The sequence below is a fragment of the Schistocerca piceifrons genome, chromosome X (assembly GCF_021461385.2).
Source record: "Schistocerca piceifrons isolate TAMUIC-IGC-003096 chromosome X, iqSchPice1.1, whole genome shotgun sequence".
Classification (NCBI taxonomy): Eukaryota; Metazoa; Arthropoda; class Insecta; order Orthoptera; family Acrididae; genus Schistocerca; species Schistocerca piceifrons.
The window spans coordinates 538971808-538987573 of record NC_060149.1 but is presented as its reverse complement, the minus strand read 5'-3'; the positions used below and the strand labels follow the sequence as shown (position 1 = coordinate 538987573).

The following is a 15766-nucleotide window of genomic DNA, read 5'->3' as shown; positions in this document are numbered from 1 at the left end:
CGTTGTCTCGTTATTCACCAGAGTGCCTCTTCAAGAGTCAGTTGAGCTCATTGCACAGAAATTTGACGAGAAGACGACCAACCTTCTCAGGCACATTCTGATGACACGTTCGTGATATGGCTCCATGGAAGGGACAAGCTCCTAGACTTCCTTACACACCTGAACTCCATACGTCCGAATATCAAATTCACTATGGAGACCGAAGCAGAAGGAAGTTTACCATTCCTGGACATCATGGTCAAAAGAAGAGCAGATGGCACCCTGGGCCATGGGGTATACAGGAAGTAAACACACACCGACCTGTATTTGCATGCAAATAGCTGCCACCACCCTTCACAGAGGAATGGGATACTAAAAACACTGGTGCACAGGGTGTGCACCATCTCGGACGCAGAGTGTCTGCCCCATGAGCTGGAACATCTCAAAACTGTATTTCGGAAAAACGGGTACTCGGAATGGCAGATCAGATGCGCTCTCCGCCCCACCTCTACAGTACAACGTGTGGAGATGGATAAAGTCACGGAGGAAGAGATAGCCACCGCCTATATACCGTATACTGGCGCACTATCGGGGAAAATAGGACAAATATTGAGGAAACACCGAGTAGGAACTGCCTTTTTCCCGCCCAATAAAACACGAGCATTATTGGGAAGTGTCAAAGATGACCTCGGTTTGCGGAAGGCTGGCATATACCAGATTGCCTGTGAGTGTGGGAAGACTTACATTGGACAGACAGTGCGCACCATCGAAGATCATTGCCGAGAACATCAGAGGCACACTTGACTTATGTACCCCAACAAGTCAGCAGTTGCAGAGCACGGTTGTCCAAAAATCACTTAATGGACTACCAACATACCAGGGTCTTGTCACATAATACTGGGACAGCGTCATTTGAGAGACTATCGAAATTTGTACCAGGGACAGACTCATCAACAGAGATTGCGGCTATAACCTCAGCAAGGCATGGGAACCAGCACTGAGTCTAATTAAAAAGAGGCTCAGCAAAGAAAACGAACAAGCGACCAGTGCGGACAAGGCAGTTACACCGACGCCACCACAGACGCCGACCCCAGCCTCTCAGCGACCACCGACACACAGCCGCGGGCGGACCACGGAGAGAACGCCTTACGGGTGAAGGAGATTTAGGACAGCCACCCACCCTCTGGAGCTCAGTTCGTCAGCGCACCTGACGATGGCGACATGTCTGATCGCCGAAATATTTCGCCCGTTGTACACTATGGACCGGCAGTACACCTGTGGACTGTTTGAGCAAGAAATACGCCGGGAGAAGTTGAAGAATCGCATCTTTGTAACTCTTAGATTCCAGGAGACCTTGGGTTTACCTCTTGCCTGAGTTTTAGTGCTTTTGATCCATCATCAGGCAACATTTAAAGCATTGGAAACATGGGCTTCAAAGTAATAGCTAATTGTATTGGTCACATGCTGAGCAGAGGTCTGAGTAACCATAGAGAGAATCTGGCAGGTATTTCAGAGGTCATCAATAGTTTCCTTCCACTTGTCAGTGTTGGCAGCTCGTGTATTTTGTCTGCATATTGTTCAATTGTATATACGTACTGCATGTAGATCAATGACAGCTCGCATTTTACCCTTTTTGGTTGTTTCTATGGTGGCTGCGTGTGTGTCACATAACGAAATTTTTGTAGCAGTCTAACTATTATCTATTATTGATGATTGTGTTCTTGTCACTAGTGATGATACAGACTTCATGTGATACACACATCAGGCTACCATCTTGTCAGTTGGATTCCTATGGACACAGTATTCCATTGTTTTGTTTATAGAAGGGTAAGACATCTTCAGGTACATGTTTTGTTTCTATGGGTCCATTGTAATGACATAGCATTTTGGCCTGGATTGTGAAAAACTGGAATGCATTCTCTTATGACTTTATGAAATCTTTATCAATTTTATCAATGTTTGGGTTCTGTAACCATCTTGTGTATGCTTACAGCAATAGCCAGCATAGTTCCTTTAGGTGTGTTGCCAAATTCTCAGTCCTGAGGATCATGCAGTCTGTTTGCTCAGTTGTTGGAAAGCAAGTGGATTCACAGCTGAGATGCCCAAGCCAGATAAAGAGTCTTTGCATAGTCTGTAATACTTGTCTCTGTTCTAGTTTGCTAAGTCTTATAATCTAGTTTGATGTAATATGCTGCATACCAGTGCTTTGGTGACTCCTGAACCCCTTACCCCCCTCGGTATTTCTGCCTTGTTCCTGTCTGTGCTTTACACTATTTAGGTGTACTTCATCACTTGTGTGTTTTTCATGCATTGATCTTTTGTCTGTAAATTGAATATAACTGCCCCCCCCCCCCCCCCACCCTGATGACATGAGTCACAGGTTTGATAAAGTACTCACACTCTTTTTTTAAGTTGTATTTCTTTTTGGTTAATTGTTTGTCACTATCAGTATTCTTCACTGTTTTGTTCAAACTCACCTTTGTTTCATTGTAAGTACAATATTTGTGTTCCACCGCAATCAGTTCTCTTTCCAGTTCTTCCACTCTTAGGGCATGTGGGCATGTGCATTTTGAAACAAGTTTTGTAAATTGATCTATTGCTCCAATCGTGCACATGTATCATTCCATTTACTGGTATCTACTAAGTATGTATTCGATGTGGCTTGTTTTTGAACAGTTGAGGGCAGTATATCTTTAATTTCTTCATTGAATTATGTTTGCATGAATACGACCTTGCATCTCCTGCCAATATCACTCTCCTAGCTCATGGGTTTGGCTGGTGGTAACTTGTATTTTCTGAGTGTCAATTGTTTTCTCGATTGCAGTTCATGCCATTGCTGTGTTCCTTATGATCCCTAGTCTGTGGTTTCAATTATTCTCGTAAAAGAAGCTAGGGGTCACACACACTCTACTTCTGGCTTTTGCAAGTTTTTCCACGCAGGGTGCATCAAATTGGATTTTTATTTTTGCAGTTGTCCTCCTTGTGACCAATTTTTCCTGCACTTAGTGCACATTTTTTCTTCCCCTTGCAGTTTTTTAGCAGTGTGACCTAAGTCACAGCACTTGCTGCATTACGCTAGTGCAGTGTAATTTTTGATGGACAGCCTTTGTAATCTTACAAACACCCTGCTGTTTTGGATTAGCGTACTGCGTATGTTGGGCCACCTGATGCATGATCATGTCACAGATGTAATTCATAGATGCTGTCCAAGAAATGGTTGCCAGTATACATAACTTGGACTTGATATATGGCCATCAGTGGTTTCCTTTTCATGGGCTTTTTGCGCCTTAGCTCTGGTACTGCGTTTGCCATCTGTAGTGACTTGTGGCAGTCCTCCTGAGTAGTTGTTTCTAGTTACTAGTGGCCAGATTGTGGGTGCACAGTATATGGATTAGCAAGGCCCTCTAATTTGAAGGTTGACACTATCCACCATGAGGAGATTAGGCTGTCCGCAGATGCTTATGGGACCAGCCCTATACACAGTCTCTGTGCCGAGACTGGGGAACCGTTACTCACAGTCAGGCAAATGCTCCTTGTGGTGCGTCAGGTATGTAAATCCCTCACTGCTCTGAATTTGCCTGTGCACCATACTGTCCATACTGTTGCTCATCTGTCTCTGGAATGCTGTTTCTCCAATTGTCCCTGAATAACAAGGCTGTTTGGGATCCACATGCAGTCACTTGGTGTGGAGCAAATACAACCCCAAGTCCAGGGTTTTAACCAGCTATCACCCTGGTTTCTACATAGGCCCAGAGTGATTTTAAAATTAGTGCAGTACAGGAGAAATTGCGCTCCTGCATATGTTTTTAATACATTGTTTTATGACATTTTAAATTAGCACCACAGTTCTGTAGCTGTATTATGAATGGCTCTAAGGGGGACTCCATTGATTGCTCTGTTGTTTTCCCCAATTATATAATCAACATCCGATTGCCCCATACTTTACTTTCTGCTATGTGGAATGATATGCAGTCTTGGGGGCACTGGAGCAGATGAGACATGTTCAGAGTGCTAAATTCCTTGTCTGTTCCAATTCCCTGAGTGTCCTCTGTTGTGTTGGCAGAAGAGCCAACACTGTGTTGCTAGAGGAGGCCGAAATGAACGCGTTTTAGCTCACGCAGGCTGGCGTGAGGAGGGAAGAACTATACTGACGTGAGGTCTGGAACATGACAAGGAATGAAAATTCAGAAAGCGGACGTAATTAGTTTCATACTTAACCTTAATCACTTAATGAAGAATGTCGCTCTTGACGGTACATGATTCACAATATTATCTGTTCAGAATTCATTCTAATTACTGAATATGGCGCCTTTCTAGGTCGTAGCAAATGACGTAGCTGAAGGCTATACAAAACTGTCGTCTCGGCAAATGAGAGCGTATGTAGACAATGAACCATCGCTAGCAAAGTCGGCTGTACAACTGGGGCGAGTGCTAGGGAGTCTGTCTAGACTAGACCTGCCGTGTGGCGGCACTCGGTCTGCAATCACTGATAGTGGTGACACACGCGTCCGACGTATACTAACGGACCGCGGCCGATTTAAAGGCTACCACCTAGCAAGTGTGGTGTCTGGCAGTGACACCACATTCCTCCCCCGCAAATCAGCAGACGGTTTTGGTATAAGGCCTCCGCCTGCCATGGGGAGGACCCTATGTTGACGTATGCGACGAGGTGGGGAGCCTAACAGCAGGCGAGGCTGTGCCACCCACACCCTGGCATTCGGGCCGCGGGGAGCTAGGGAACACCTGAAAACCTACTCCAGGGTGCACGCCAGCGTGCGGTGTATGCGTCCGTAGAGAAACAGGAAGGGCCGAACAGTCAACCTCCATTGGGCCGGGGCACCCGACGGGCGAAGACGACATATGGTCCGGAGCGGGCGAGAGTTCCATGTCGGAGGACAACTGGTCATGAGAAGCGATCGCCAGCGTGTTACCCAGGGAGGCGCCCAACGGCTGCAGCGGCGCGTCCACTGCGGGCGTCGCTGGCGGGAGAACAAGTGGCGTCACGTCGCCATGGGGCAAAATGGAAGGCAGTGCCGGCAGCACCTGGGGCTGAGGCGAGCCTGTAGATGGGTCCCCGGGGCTCTAACCGGATGGCTCCGTTGCTGAAAGCAGACGGGGAGCGGCAGATCCCGGGCGACGACAGAGGCGCAGTTTATTGAGATGCCGGCGCACCTCACCAGAGGCCCCCAAAACCAGATACATATCTGTGATAATAGTTGATTTTTCCCAGCACACTCTAGCTGCATCAAAGTCTGTGGCGAAGGCAAGTCTTATATGGCACGGAAGTGCGTGGGACTGGGATGTATGCCTTGGGCATTGAGTACATGGCCCAGGTATGGCAAGTCATGAGCAAAAAAGACACATTTGTCCTTCCGTAATCGAAGACCATTTTGTCCCAAGACCTGAAATAATGTTCTGAGATTGGCTAAGATCACAATGTCGTCCAGATAGTTTGTTGCAGTAGGGACTGACACACAAACAGTTTGTAGATATTGCTGAAACAATGCAGGGGCGGATGCACACCCGAATGGCAGTCGTTTGAATTGATACAAACCAAGATGCGTGTTAACCACCAAAACGCGCTGGGATTCTTCGTCCACCGGTATTTGCAAGTACGCATCGGCTAGGTCCAACTTTGAAAAATATTTGCCCGGGGCACAGTTTGTCAAAAAGATCTTCTGGGCGGGATAAAAGAAAAGTTGCAACCACTAGTTGTGGATTCACTGTTGCCTTGAAGTCCACACACAGTCTCAATTTTCCCGAAGGTGTTGGCAAAATTACTAAGGGCGATGCCCAGAGAGAAGCCTGCACACGTTCAATTACACCTTGTGATTCCAAATCGTGTAATGTTTTTGCAACCTCATCACGCAATGCGTGGGGAACATTGCGCACTCTGAAAAATTTCGGTTGCACGTTTACTTTCAGTTCCAAATGTGCTTTATAGTTCTTAGCGCAACCAAGGCCCGGTGCAAAAATGTCTGCAAATTCTTCACATAGACGAGAAACACTGTCTGAAGGCACAGTCTGATTCACTGATAGGACCTGATTTACTATAGACAAGTTAAAGAACTGAAATGAGTCGAAACCAAAGAAGTTCACTGCAGAAGAAGAACGAAGGACGTAAAATGACACAAGTTTTGTTTGTCCTTTGTATGTTGCAAGAAGGCTGCACTGTCCTAACACAGGGATCTCTTGACCTGAATAGCTACTTAACGTAACATTTGTGGCACGCAACGGAGGTGTGCCCACCTGTTTGTAAGTGTCTTGATTCATCAGTGAAACTGCAGCTTCGATATCGAGCTGGAATGGTATCACTTTGCCTTTAATGTCCAAGTCTACAAAAAGTTTATTGTCCTGCTGACGACAAGAGTGACTGTCTCGTGCAATGTGAACTGACACTGGTACAAAATCACTAGCAACTCGATGGGAGTTCCAGCGATGTCGACGCACACTATTTGTGGGACGAACACAGTCACTGTTAGAGAGAGTGGCCCTGGGCGGAGTGGAATGAACTACATGAATTTCCATGGGCGAAGTTTCGCAAGCCTGAGTATTCTTGGTTTGAGTCCAGCACGAAGCAAAGGGCCTGGAATGGTTTTGAGTTTCCAATCTGAGCTTTTTGTGGCAAACACTCTGAACATGTCCTTTTTTATTACAATAAAAGCAAATAGCTTGGCGTGACGGGCAATTCTCACGCGAATGTTCAGTAGTGCACTGTGGGCATGATTTAAGCACTGCATTTGCTTGCTGGCGTGGCACACGTGGCTGCAAGCCTGGCGGCAGCTGCGCGGCTGGGCGCGAGGGCTGTTTACTGCTCCGTGCAGCTCGCCTGGTGGGCCGGTTAACCTGACACATGGCTGGCTAAGTTTCAAATGACTCCTGAGCAAAGTCAAGTGTGTCCTGCCGATCCAATATGTCCATCACTTGTTGAAGGGAGGGATTGACTAGTTTCAAAATCTGTTCCCGTATATGAACATCAGAAACGTTCTGTGCAATTGCATCACAGACCATAATATCTGAATATGGGAGTCCACATTGACACTCACAAGCACAATCCCTAGTAAGGCCTTGCAAGTTTGCAACCCACTCTCGATTAGTCTGACCTGCCGTATGTTTTGTACGAAAGAAAGTATACCGTTTCGCAACTACATTGACTGATTCTTTGAAATAGGCATCTAATGCAGACAAAATTTCTTCGTAGGTCAGAGTTGCTACGTCGCGTCGGGGAAATAATTTGACTGTCACACGGTAGGTTTGCACACCAACGGACGACAAAAGAAAAGGCTGCCGCTCGTTACCTTGAATTCTGTAGGCGGCGAGATGGAATCCAAATTGGCATGACCACTCCGTCCAGCTTTCCAGTGCAGCATCAGAAGGTCAGAAGGTTGGTGGAACTGCTTGTTGTGGCTGCATTAGCGGTGGAGCGGTTGGCTGCCGCATCGTTTTGTATGCACGTTGACCCTGGACGAGCTGTCCAAGGGCATCCAGTAAGGCCTGCGTCTGCTGATTCTGTAAGCGATAAAATTCGGACAGTACATCTGGAGATTGTGGCGAAGCCATTACGCAATTAAATCAGGGCAGTATAGATAAGAACACCATTTTTACACTCGTCGCCAATGTTGTGTTGGCAGAAGAGCCAACACCGTGTTACTAGAGGAGCCCGAAATGCACGCGTTTTAGCTCAACGCAGGCTGGCGTGAGGAGGGAAGAACTATACTGACGTGAGGTCTGGAACATGACAAGGAATGAGAATTCAGAAAGTGGACGTAATTAGTTTCATACTTAACTTTAATCTATTAATGATGAACGTCACTCTTGGCGGTACATGATTCACAATATTGTCTGTTCAGAATTCATTCTAATTACTGAATATGGCGCCTTGCTAGGTCGTAGCAAATGATGTAGCTGAAGGCTATACTAAACTGTCGTCTCGGCAAATGAGAGCGTATGTAGACGGTGAACTATCGCTAGCAAAGTCGGCTGTACAACTGGGGCGAGTGCTAAGGAGTCTGTCTAGACTAGACCTGCCGTGTGGCGGCACTCGGTCTGCAATCACTGATAGTGGCGACATGCGGGTCTGATGTATACTAACGGACCGCAGCCGATTTAAAGGCTACCACCTAGCAAGTGTGGTGTGTGGTGGTGACACCACATCCTCCACTCTCTACAATGCTTGTACCCAGCAGATACAGTAGTCCAGAATATCCAGGATGCCCTTGTGTGACTGCAATGGCTGAGGAAGGTGGTGTCTTTCTGCTGGGTGCCAGGGCACATTGGTATTGCAGGGAATGAAAGGGCAGATGGTATTTTTAAAACTAAAAAAATGTAAAAGGTGCTATCTATTGACAGTCTGTTTACCTACTATGCATGACAGCTTTTTAAAATTCTTTATGTAAGCATAAACAACAATATAAAGAATTTAAAACATGCCATCTACTGACGATCTAATTGTACTATTATGGACAACAGTGGTTGAAGTTGGTTACTTTCTTGAAGCAAGTGCTGTGTACTGCATGAATAAAGTGGCATTGTATCATGTGAGTTTAACTTGGTTGAATGTATTCCTGGCAGTGGTACATATTGTTTTAGAATACATGGGCAGGTGCATCATGTGGTAGGAAGTTTGCAGCCTCCTGCAGGAGTTGCATCAACCTACACAGGCCTCTTCTTCATAGATATCTGTATTTCATTACAACATTGTATAGAGAATAAAGCCAATTGAACCTGTTGCAGGGAAATAATGGTTACATTGCAAGAAATGCTTGATACACTTAATTCTTACCCACAGTTGCTTAAATACATGAAAGATGTTGCTTACAATATACCTCATTTTTAAATATAATTCACTGCTAGCAATGCATTTCATCCTGGAAGTTTTAATGTGCCTACATTCATTGAGATGAATGCTGTTTTTATCACTGATGATGGACCACCACCACGATACTTTGATTTTGTCATATTTTGTAAAATAACTGGTGCACTAACTGCAATGTCTTACATGAACCAGTATATTGGTACAATGTGCTATCCATTTCTTTTCCCATGTGGTAATTCTAGATGGACTGTAGGTAAGCCATATGTTGAAGTTTATGGTATTGCGTTGAGAGCAGTCACAATGGCAGCTTATTTTTATTGTGCAGCAGATAGAGATGGTTTCAGTATACTTCATGCTGAAGGTAAATTGATTCAAGAAATATATTGACAGTCAATAAAATTGCTTGTATCCCTCATCAAGCTCACACCTTCTGATATGTAACACTGTTTTCAGAAAAGTTTTGTAAAATAAACAAATTGTAATAAATAAAATTAATCTGACGAAGACAGTATCTCCTGTTTATCTCTTTTGTAACTAATCATACAGGGTGATTCAAAAAGAATACCACAACTTTAGGAATTTAAAACTCTGCAACAACAAAAGGCAGAGCTAAGCACTATCTGTCGGTGAATTAAGGGAGCTATAAAGTTTCATTTAGTTGTACATTTGTTTGCCATTTCAGCCAATAAAGTTTTTGGTCCCTTTTTCTTCGAAGGTGCTACTGTAACTGGACTACAGTATCTGGAGATGTTAGAGAATTGGCTGTTCCCTCAGCTCGAACAAGAAGCACAACAATTCATATTTCAGCAGGATGGAGCGCCACCACATTGGCACTTATCTGTCCGTAACTACCTGAACGTCAACTACCCGAGGCAATGGATCGGCCGCCAGGCAGCCCGTGACAGAGCACGTCATCACTGGCCTCCAAGAAGCTCTGATCTTACCCCCTGCGATTTTTTCTTATAGGGGTATGTTAAGGATATGGTGTTTCGGCCACCTCTCCCAGCCACCATTAATGATTTGAAACGAGAAATAACAGCAGCTATCCAAACTGTTACGCCTGATATGCTACAGAGAGTGTGGAACGAGTTGGAGTATCGGGTTGATATTGCTCGTGTGTCTGGAGGGGGCCATATTGAACATCTCTGAACTTGTTTTTGAGTGAAAAAAAACCTTTTTAAATACTTTTTGTAATGATGTATAACAGAAGGTTATATTATGTTTCTTTCATTAAATACACATTTTTAAAGTTGTGGTATTCTTTTTGAATCACCCTGTATTATAATAATGATATTGATTTTTTACAGTGAGACTAATTTTTCTTAGTACTATTCAAAATATGGTATATTTATTAATAAATAATTGCATTTACTTATTTCTCCATTACTACATTACCTATCGGTGACTGATGCGGATAGTGTGTGAATTATTCGCACGGTTCAACTAGTATGGAATTGTTACAGTAAATGAACACAGATGTGTAAGTATAAGTTGGGTTCTCTCTCTCTCTCTCTCTCTCTCTCTCTCTCTCTGTGTGTGTGTGTGTGTGTGTGTGTGTGTGTGTGTGCGCGCGCGCGCACGCAGCAGTCGCCTTGTCTAACTGCAACATGGAGGATCTGGGTGTGATCCCTGGTACTGTCAAGATTTATGTTTGACTGGTGGACTAGAAAAGAATCCGCTTCAGATCTGCATGGACAGCTGACATGATACTTGAAGCTAAATTAGTGACTTTGGTGTCAAAAGTTGACCTTAACAAGTGGGAAAACAATGTGCTTGCCATGCTTGCAGTGTAGGATGACACAATCACTGGTGTGGCCACCTTCCAATTGCTGATTACAGACTTAAATTTTACTACATCTGGAATAAGTACAATATTAGCGAAGGCAGTTTTATCCACACATTACTTGAAACATGTGAGGTAATTCCATACTTGTGCTTTGACTGAGTCTCAGTACAATGCACAGCGGATTAAGGGTGATGCTTCTGCTGATGCATTTCTTTCACAAAATTAAATGTTTTTTTGTGATTCAAGGCCTAGTGTACAGATATCCATTCCCTTTGATCATCTCTTCCCGCCCATGGTGCCTTTCTCACAGTGCCTCTGGAAGACAATCATAATGTGCAAAATAAGTGTTATGGGGATGTTGATTTTGTTTTGTAATAATAACTTAATGAGAAGTTATGCTGTGAATCATGTAGAGAATGAATATAATTTGAATATCAAAGTGCTGAAGAAATATTTTTTTCATGCTTTGCATGATCAGTTCACATCTAAAGGGCCAATTTTGAATTAATGTAGGCGCATTTAACCAATATGTTAGGAGGGGAACATCAAACGAGTTAGTGAAATCAGCAGAGAAGACAAGGCATTCATTCTCATGAAATTAGCTGGCCCTTTTTTGTAGTAGTAATAGTAGTAGTAGAATGTTAGCTATTAAAATTAGTAAGATGAATCTGTTCCCCACACGGCGTCAACAATTTTTAGTTTCATGGAAATGCAGCAGTTGAACCACGATAATCCACGCTTCAGACGAAAGGTGAAAAGAGCTCCATTAGTCGTTTATATTCAGTTGATTTTTTCATACTCAGCTTTCTAAATCCATTTTTAACAACAAAGAATTTGAACATCAAAGAATTATTTGCTTAATTTATATTTCAAAGATACACTCATAATGCAAGTCGAAGGGAAAGGAAATCATAATTAACAGTGAGGATAGAGATACAACTGCACCTGTGTGGACATGCTCTAATATTACTGTTATAAACACCTGCTGTGGAAATGGCCTTAAAGCTAAGGGTTTTAAAGCAGGCAACCTACAGATCTGAAATGTGAGGTGGCCATTGATGCACTACTTTAACAATTTGTTGGATTAGCTATGCATAAGTGTGATGTAGAATATTTTCTCGTAGCAGACGTAGTATGTAAGAGATGTATCTTGTCTTTCCCTTCCCTTTGAGTATCACCCATAATCTAAGAATTCATATTTTGTATTTCATTTTTGATGTTTGTAGGCACTCAGGTCACTTAAAAAATATCCACTGCCTTTAAGGAGTGGAAAGGAGTGCCGTATTCTGCAGAATTTTGGTACAAAAATTTGTGATATGCTTGATCGCAAATTAGAAGAAGTTGGGCACATGCGTCCAGAAGGTAAATTTCTTCAATTCTACAAAACAAAATTTTGTTCTTATACTTATATCGTGTACTTAATTTAAGATACACAGTATTGCAGAATAGTCAAATGTTCTGTTTACCACTTATTTAATCCAACCTGCTAAATTTTCTTGTACATCTTTACTCTCACCTACTTTTTTTCAAGTTTGATTTCATTATACTGAGCAAATATTTCCTTTTTTATGGTAAATGACGTTCTCATACTTATTCTTTTTTACATGTCTAGTTCCATAGGACTGAATTGAGGAGCAAATCTCCAAGTTCGTGGAACGTGTCAGTACATGAAATTACAACATAAAAGTAATAACAAATAAAATAAAATGTTGATGAACCCAAAAAAGACAACCAATAAATTTATAAAAATGCAATTAACAATATAACATAAGACTTAGCTTAGTTTTTCAAAGAACTCCTCGACAGAATACAAGGAGTGACCGATGAGAAAACTCTTCAGCTTTGATTTTAAAGCACATGGATTATTGCTAAGATTTTTGAATTCTTGTGGTAGCTTATTGAACATGGATGCAGTGGTATACTGCACACCTTTCTGCTCAAGTCAAGGAAGTGCAATTCAAATGCAGATTGGATTTATGCCTAGTATTAACCAAGTGAAAGCTGCTAATTCTTGGGAATAAGCTGATATTGTTAACAAGAAACGGCAGTAAAGAATATGTATATGGAGAGTCCACTGTCAGAATACCCAGACTAGTGCACAGGAGTCGACAAGAGTTTAGCGAACTTACACCACTTATTGCGCAAACTTCCCGTTTATGAGCGAAAAATATCCTTTGAGAATATCCTTTGGCTGATACCAGTTTGTAAAAGACATAGCTTCATAGTGAATTTATACCTGCAGTCTCAGATTACTGTACACAGTACCATTCTCTGAATTTCTTAAGAAACATTTAGCTGCCAATGCATATTTGAAGAAAAAAGGAGTTTATTGAAACTGGTGAATGTGTATGTCAAATATCTAATGAAAAACTTGTAAAATCGTGTCACCTAAATGTTTCCATCTTTTTGGATGGGACTTGAAAACTGAGAGCTTCAGAATATTTCTTTCTATGGTAGAGGATGTGTGGAGTAACTAATTTGCAGGTGTAGTGGATTAACGTGTGCATGAAAGTGGTGGGAAAGCTTAGGGATTTCATTAACGGGTGAAAGAACTTTTTTGCACAGGCTGTATGTATATTTAATATAGAAAAGTTCCCTATACCTCAGATGTGGAGACACTTGTAACTCATTGTCATCATGACCATCCAGTGATTCAGCCTTCTGGATGTTTTGCTCTTGCAGCACGTGTCCTCCAATTTTCATAGGAAAGAGCACTTACGTCCATTTGCGTTGTTCAGCCCAGCTTTCTTCAGTTGCGTAATAAATGTCTGCCATGACCTTCCTCAAGACGACACCTTTTCCAGCCTGCCTTCCATAATACCACATAACAAACCCCATGTGGCAGTATTTGTTCCAGTCCAGGGTAGTTTCTATCATGTAATTTTCTTAGAGGTGTTAATTACATGTAATAATCATAATGAGGGAGTCAGATTTTAACAAAAATTCAAAATTTAAGTTCATAAGAATAGTTTCTAAGATTATTAGACTCACTTCTCTCATAAAATTATACAGAGAGTGCTAATAACTAGGCTCCTGAGTACACAAAAAGGATCATCATTATGCCCCAACTTAAACTCTTGCATTGCATACTGTAGTGGCATTTGTTGTGAACTATTCCAAATGCTAAGGTTTGTCAAGTTCAGACTAATTTTTCATATTTCAGCACTAGACCACCAGCACAGCAAAAATGTTGACAAAAATATATTCTGAGCTCTGGGATCACTGCACTGTGTGTGTGTGTGTGTGTGTGTGTGTGTGTGGGGGGGGGGGGGGGCATTGTAGAACATTATTTTTGCATTTTCCTGTCAAGCTTTAGCCAATTTTAGGTTGGGGCAAATTTTAATCCTTGTTGTGGTCAGTTTTTGCTCTCTCTGGCCTTTAAAATGTGGTGCTCTACAGTGTGGAAGTATAATGTAATACTTAAATCTTCATGTGATTCTAACCATATTAATTCACACAGTTTCCATGGAAAAACACACATCCTCCCATCTTCTGACTGTGTCAGTGCATGCATAAGTAGTAGCACCAGAATGATGACCGCCACTAGATTAATTACAGCACAAGAAAATTAATATGATCATTACATCTCAGAAACATTTTAAGAAAACATTAACTTTATTGTTTAACTATCTGAGCACTTGTGAGTAGAGTTCATATTATGGAGGCATATAGGTGCCACTGGGTGCAAATGATTATGACTGAAAATAACATCCAAAATAGAGGTCTGCAAGTTGGGTCATTTGCTCACTCGTATATGCCCAAGTGTACTGTGCACAGGCATGGAATGCATGATTATGAATACTTGGATCAGGCAGGCTGTGGTTTAACTAGGCACCGTGACAGAGCAAGGTAGCGCAGTGGTTAGCACACTGAACTCGCGTTCAGGAGGAAGACTATTCGAACCCGCATCCGGCCATTCTGATTTACTGTGATTTCTCTAAATTGTTTCAGGCAAATGCCGGGATAGTTCCTTTGAAAGGTCACGGTCAACTTTCCTTCCCTAATCCGATGGGACTGATGACCTTACTGTTTGGTCCCCTCCCCCAAATCAAACCAACCAACCAAGGCACTGTGGAGAGGGCAGATGCCACCCAGTCTGGCGCCTTCACCACTGCTGTTGTGTCTTTTATAATACTAGTTCTTTGTGTCTGCAGGCTGGTGTTGCTTATGATATAATCCCCCACCATCTGTTGGAACTACATTCAGATCAATTTAGTTATGCTGGAGAAGTACAGGGAGTATGTAAATGTTTACCCTCTTAATAAATGGTGTAAATGAAACATGAATTATACCACGTATGCCTCTCCTCATAAAGTTTTGAATCTTACATAAACTGCCACTCCACCTGTTGGGGAGGGTTTCCTTAAGAAAATCACAGCCTTCTGGAGTGCAGTGAGGGGGAGCACCATCTTGCTGAAAGATGATAATGTCTTGCATATCCTATAGCTGGGGAATGGCATAATCACCAATGTGGCTAGGTCAATATATCCACTTAAAATGCTTTCAAGGAAGAAATCTGGACCAATCACTCAATCACACATTAACCCACACCACAAATTAATCTTTGAACTGTACTGAATGTGTTCTTGTGCAACATGCGGATTTTCTGATGCCCAGATCCAGACATAATGTTGGTTAACTGAGCTACAAACATGAAATGTAGCATCATCAGGAAAACACACACACTTCATGAAATCATTGTCCTCATCCATATGGTTCAGCATGTTCATTGCAAATTGTTCATGTTTCGGGCAATCATCTGGTTGTAATGCCTGAACAATTTGGACAATGGACACATACAATTTAAGATGTTTGTAAACCACTTTATGTACTGTACTCTTTGGCACTTGAAGCTCCTGCGAAGCTTCTCTGATCAATTTCAAGGGCGAGCCTATGAATGCGGTTTGAACTGCCTGCACAATCTTCTCCAAAACAGATGTGCTGCTGCTACTTGTCCGTTTCCAAACTGACCCCACTGTGGAATAATTTCTGATTAACTTTATATCAGGTGCTTTCTTTCTGCAGTGCTGCACAGTAATTGGTGACTTGGTTTTTGTTAGCTACACAACACGTTGAGCTTACTCTGCGGGGGGGGGGGGGGGGGGGGCTGGAAGCCATTTTTATGATATAGCTCATACAGCACTCCTTGTGGCGAAAGTGTTGGGTGAGACACAGCTGTACAGAAA

The 15766-nt window shown here is 42.6% G+C and overlaps 1 protein-coding gene across 3 annotated transcripts in view; it reads left to right on the top strand.

Moving 5' to 3' along the window:
• LOC124722035 (crossover junction endonuclease MUS81) overlaps positions 1 to 15766 on the top strand; it is a 203342-nt gene that overhangs the window by 27129 nt on the left and 160447 nt on the right. For all 3 annotated transcript variants that reach the window (XM_047247225.1, XM_047247226.1, XM_047247224.1), the window contains one exon: positions 11807 to 11942. In XM_047247225.1, the coding sequence (XP_047103181.1) occupies positions 11807 to 11942 (136 nt within the window). The remainder of the gene's footprint in view (positions 1 to 11806; positions 11943 to 15766) is intronic.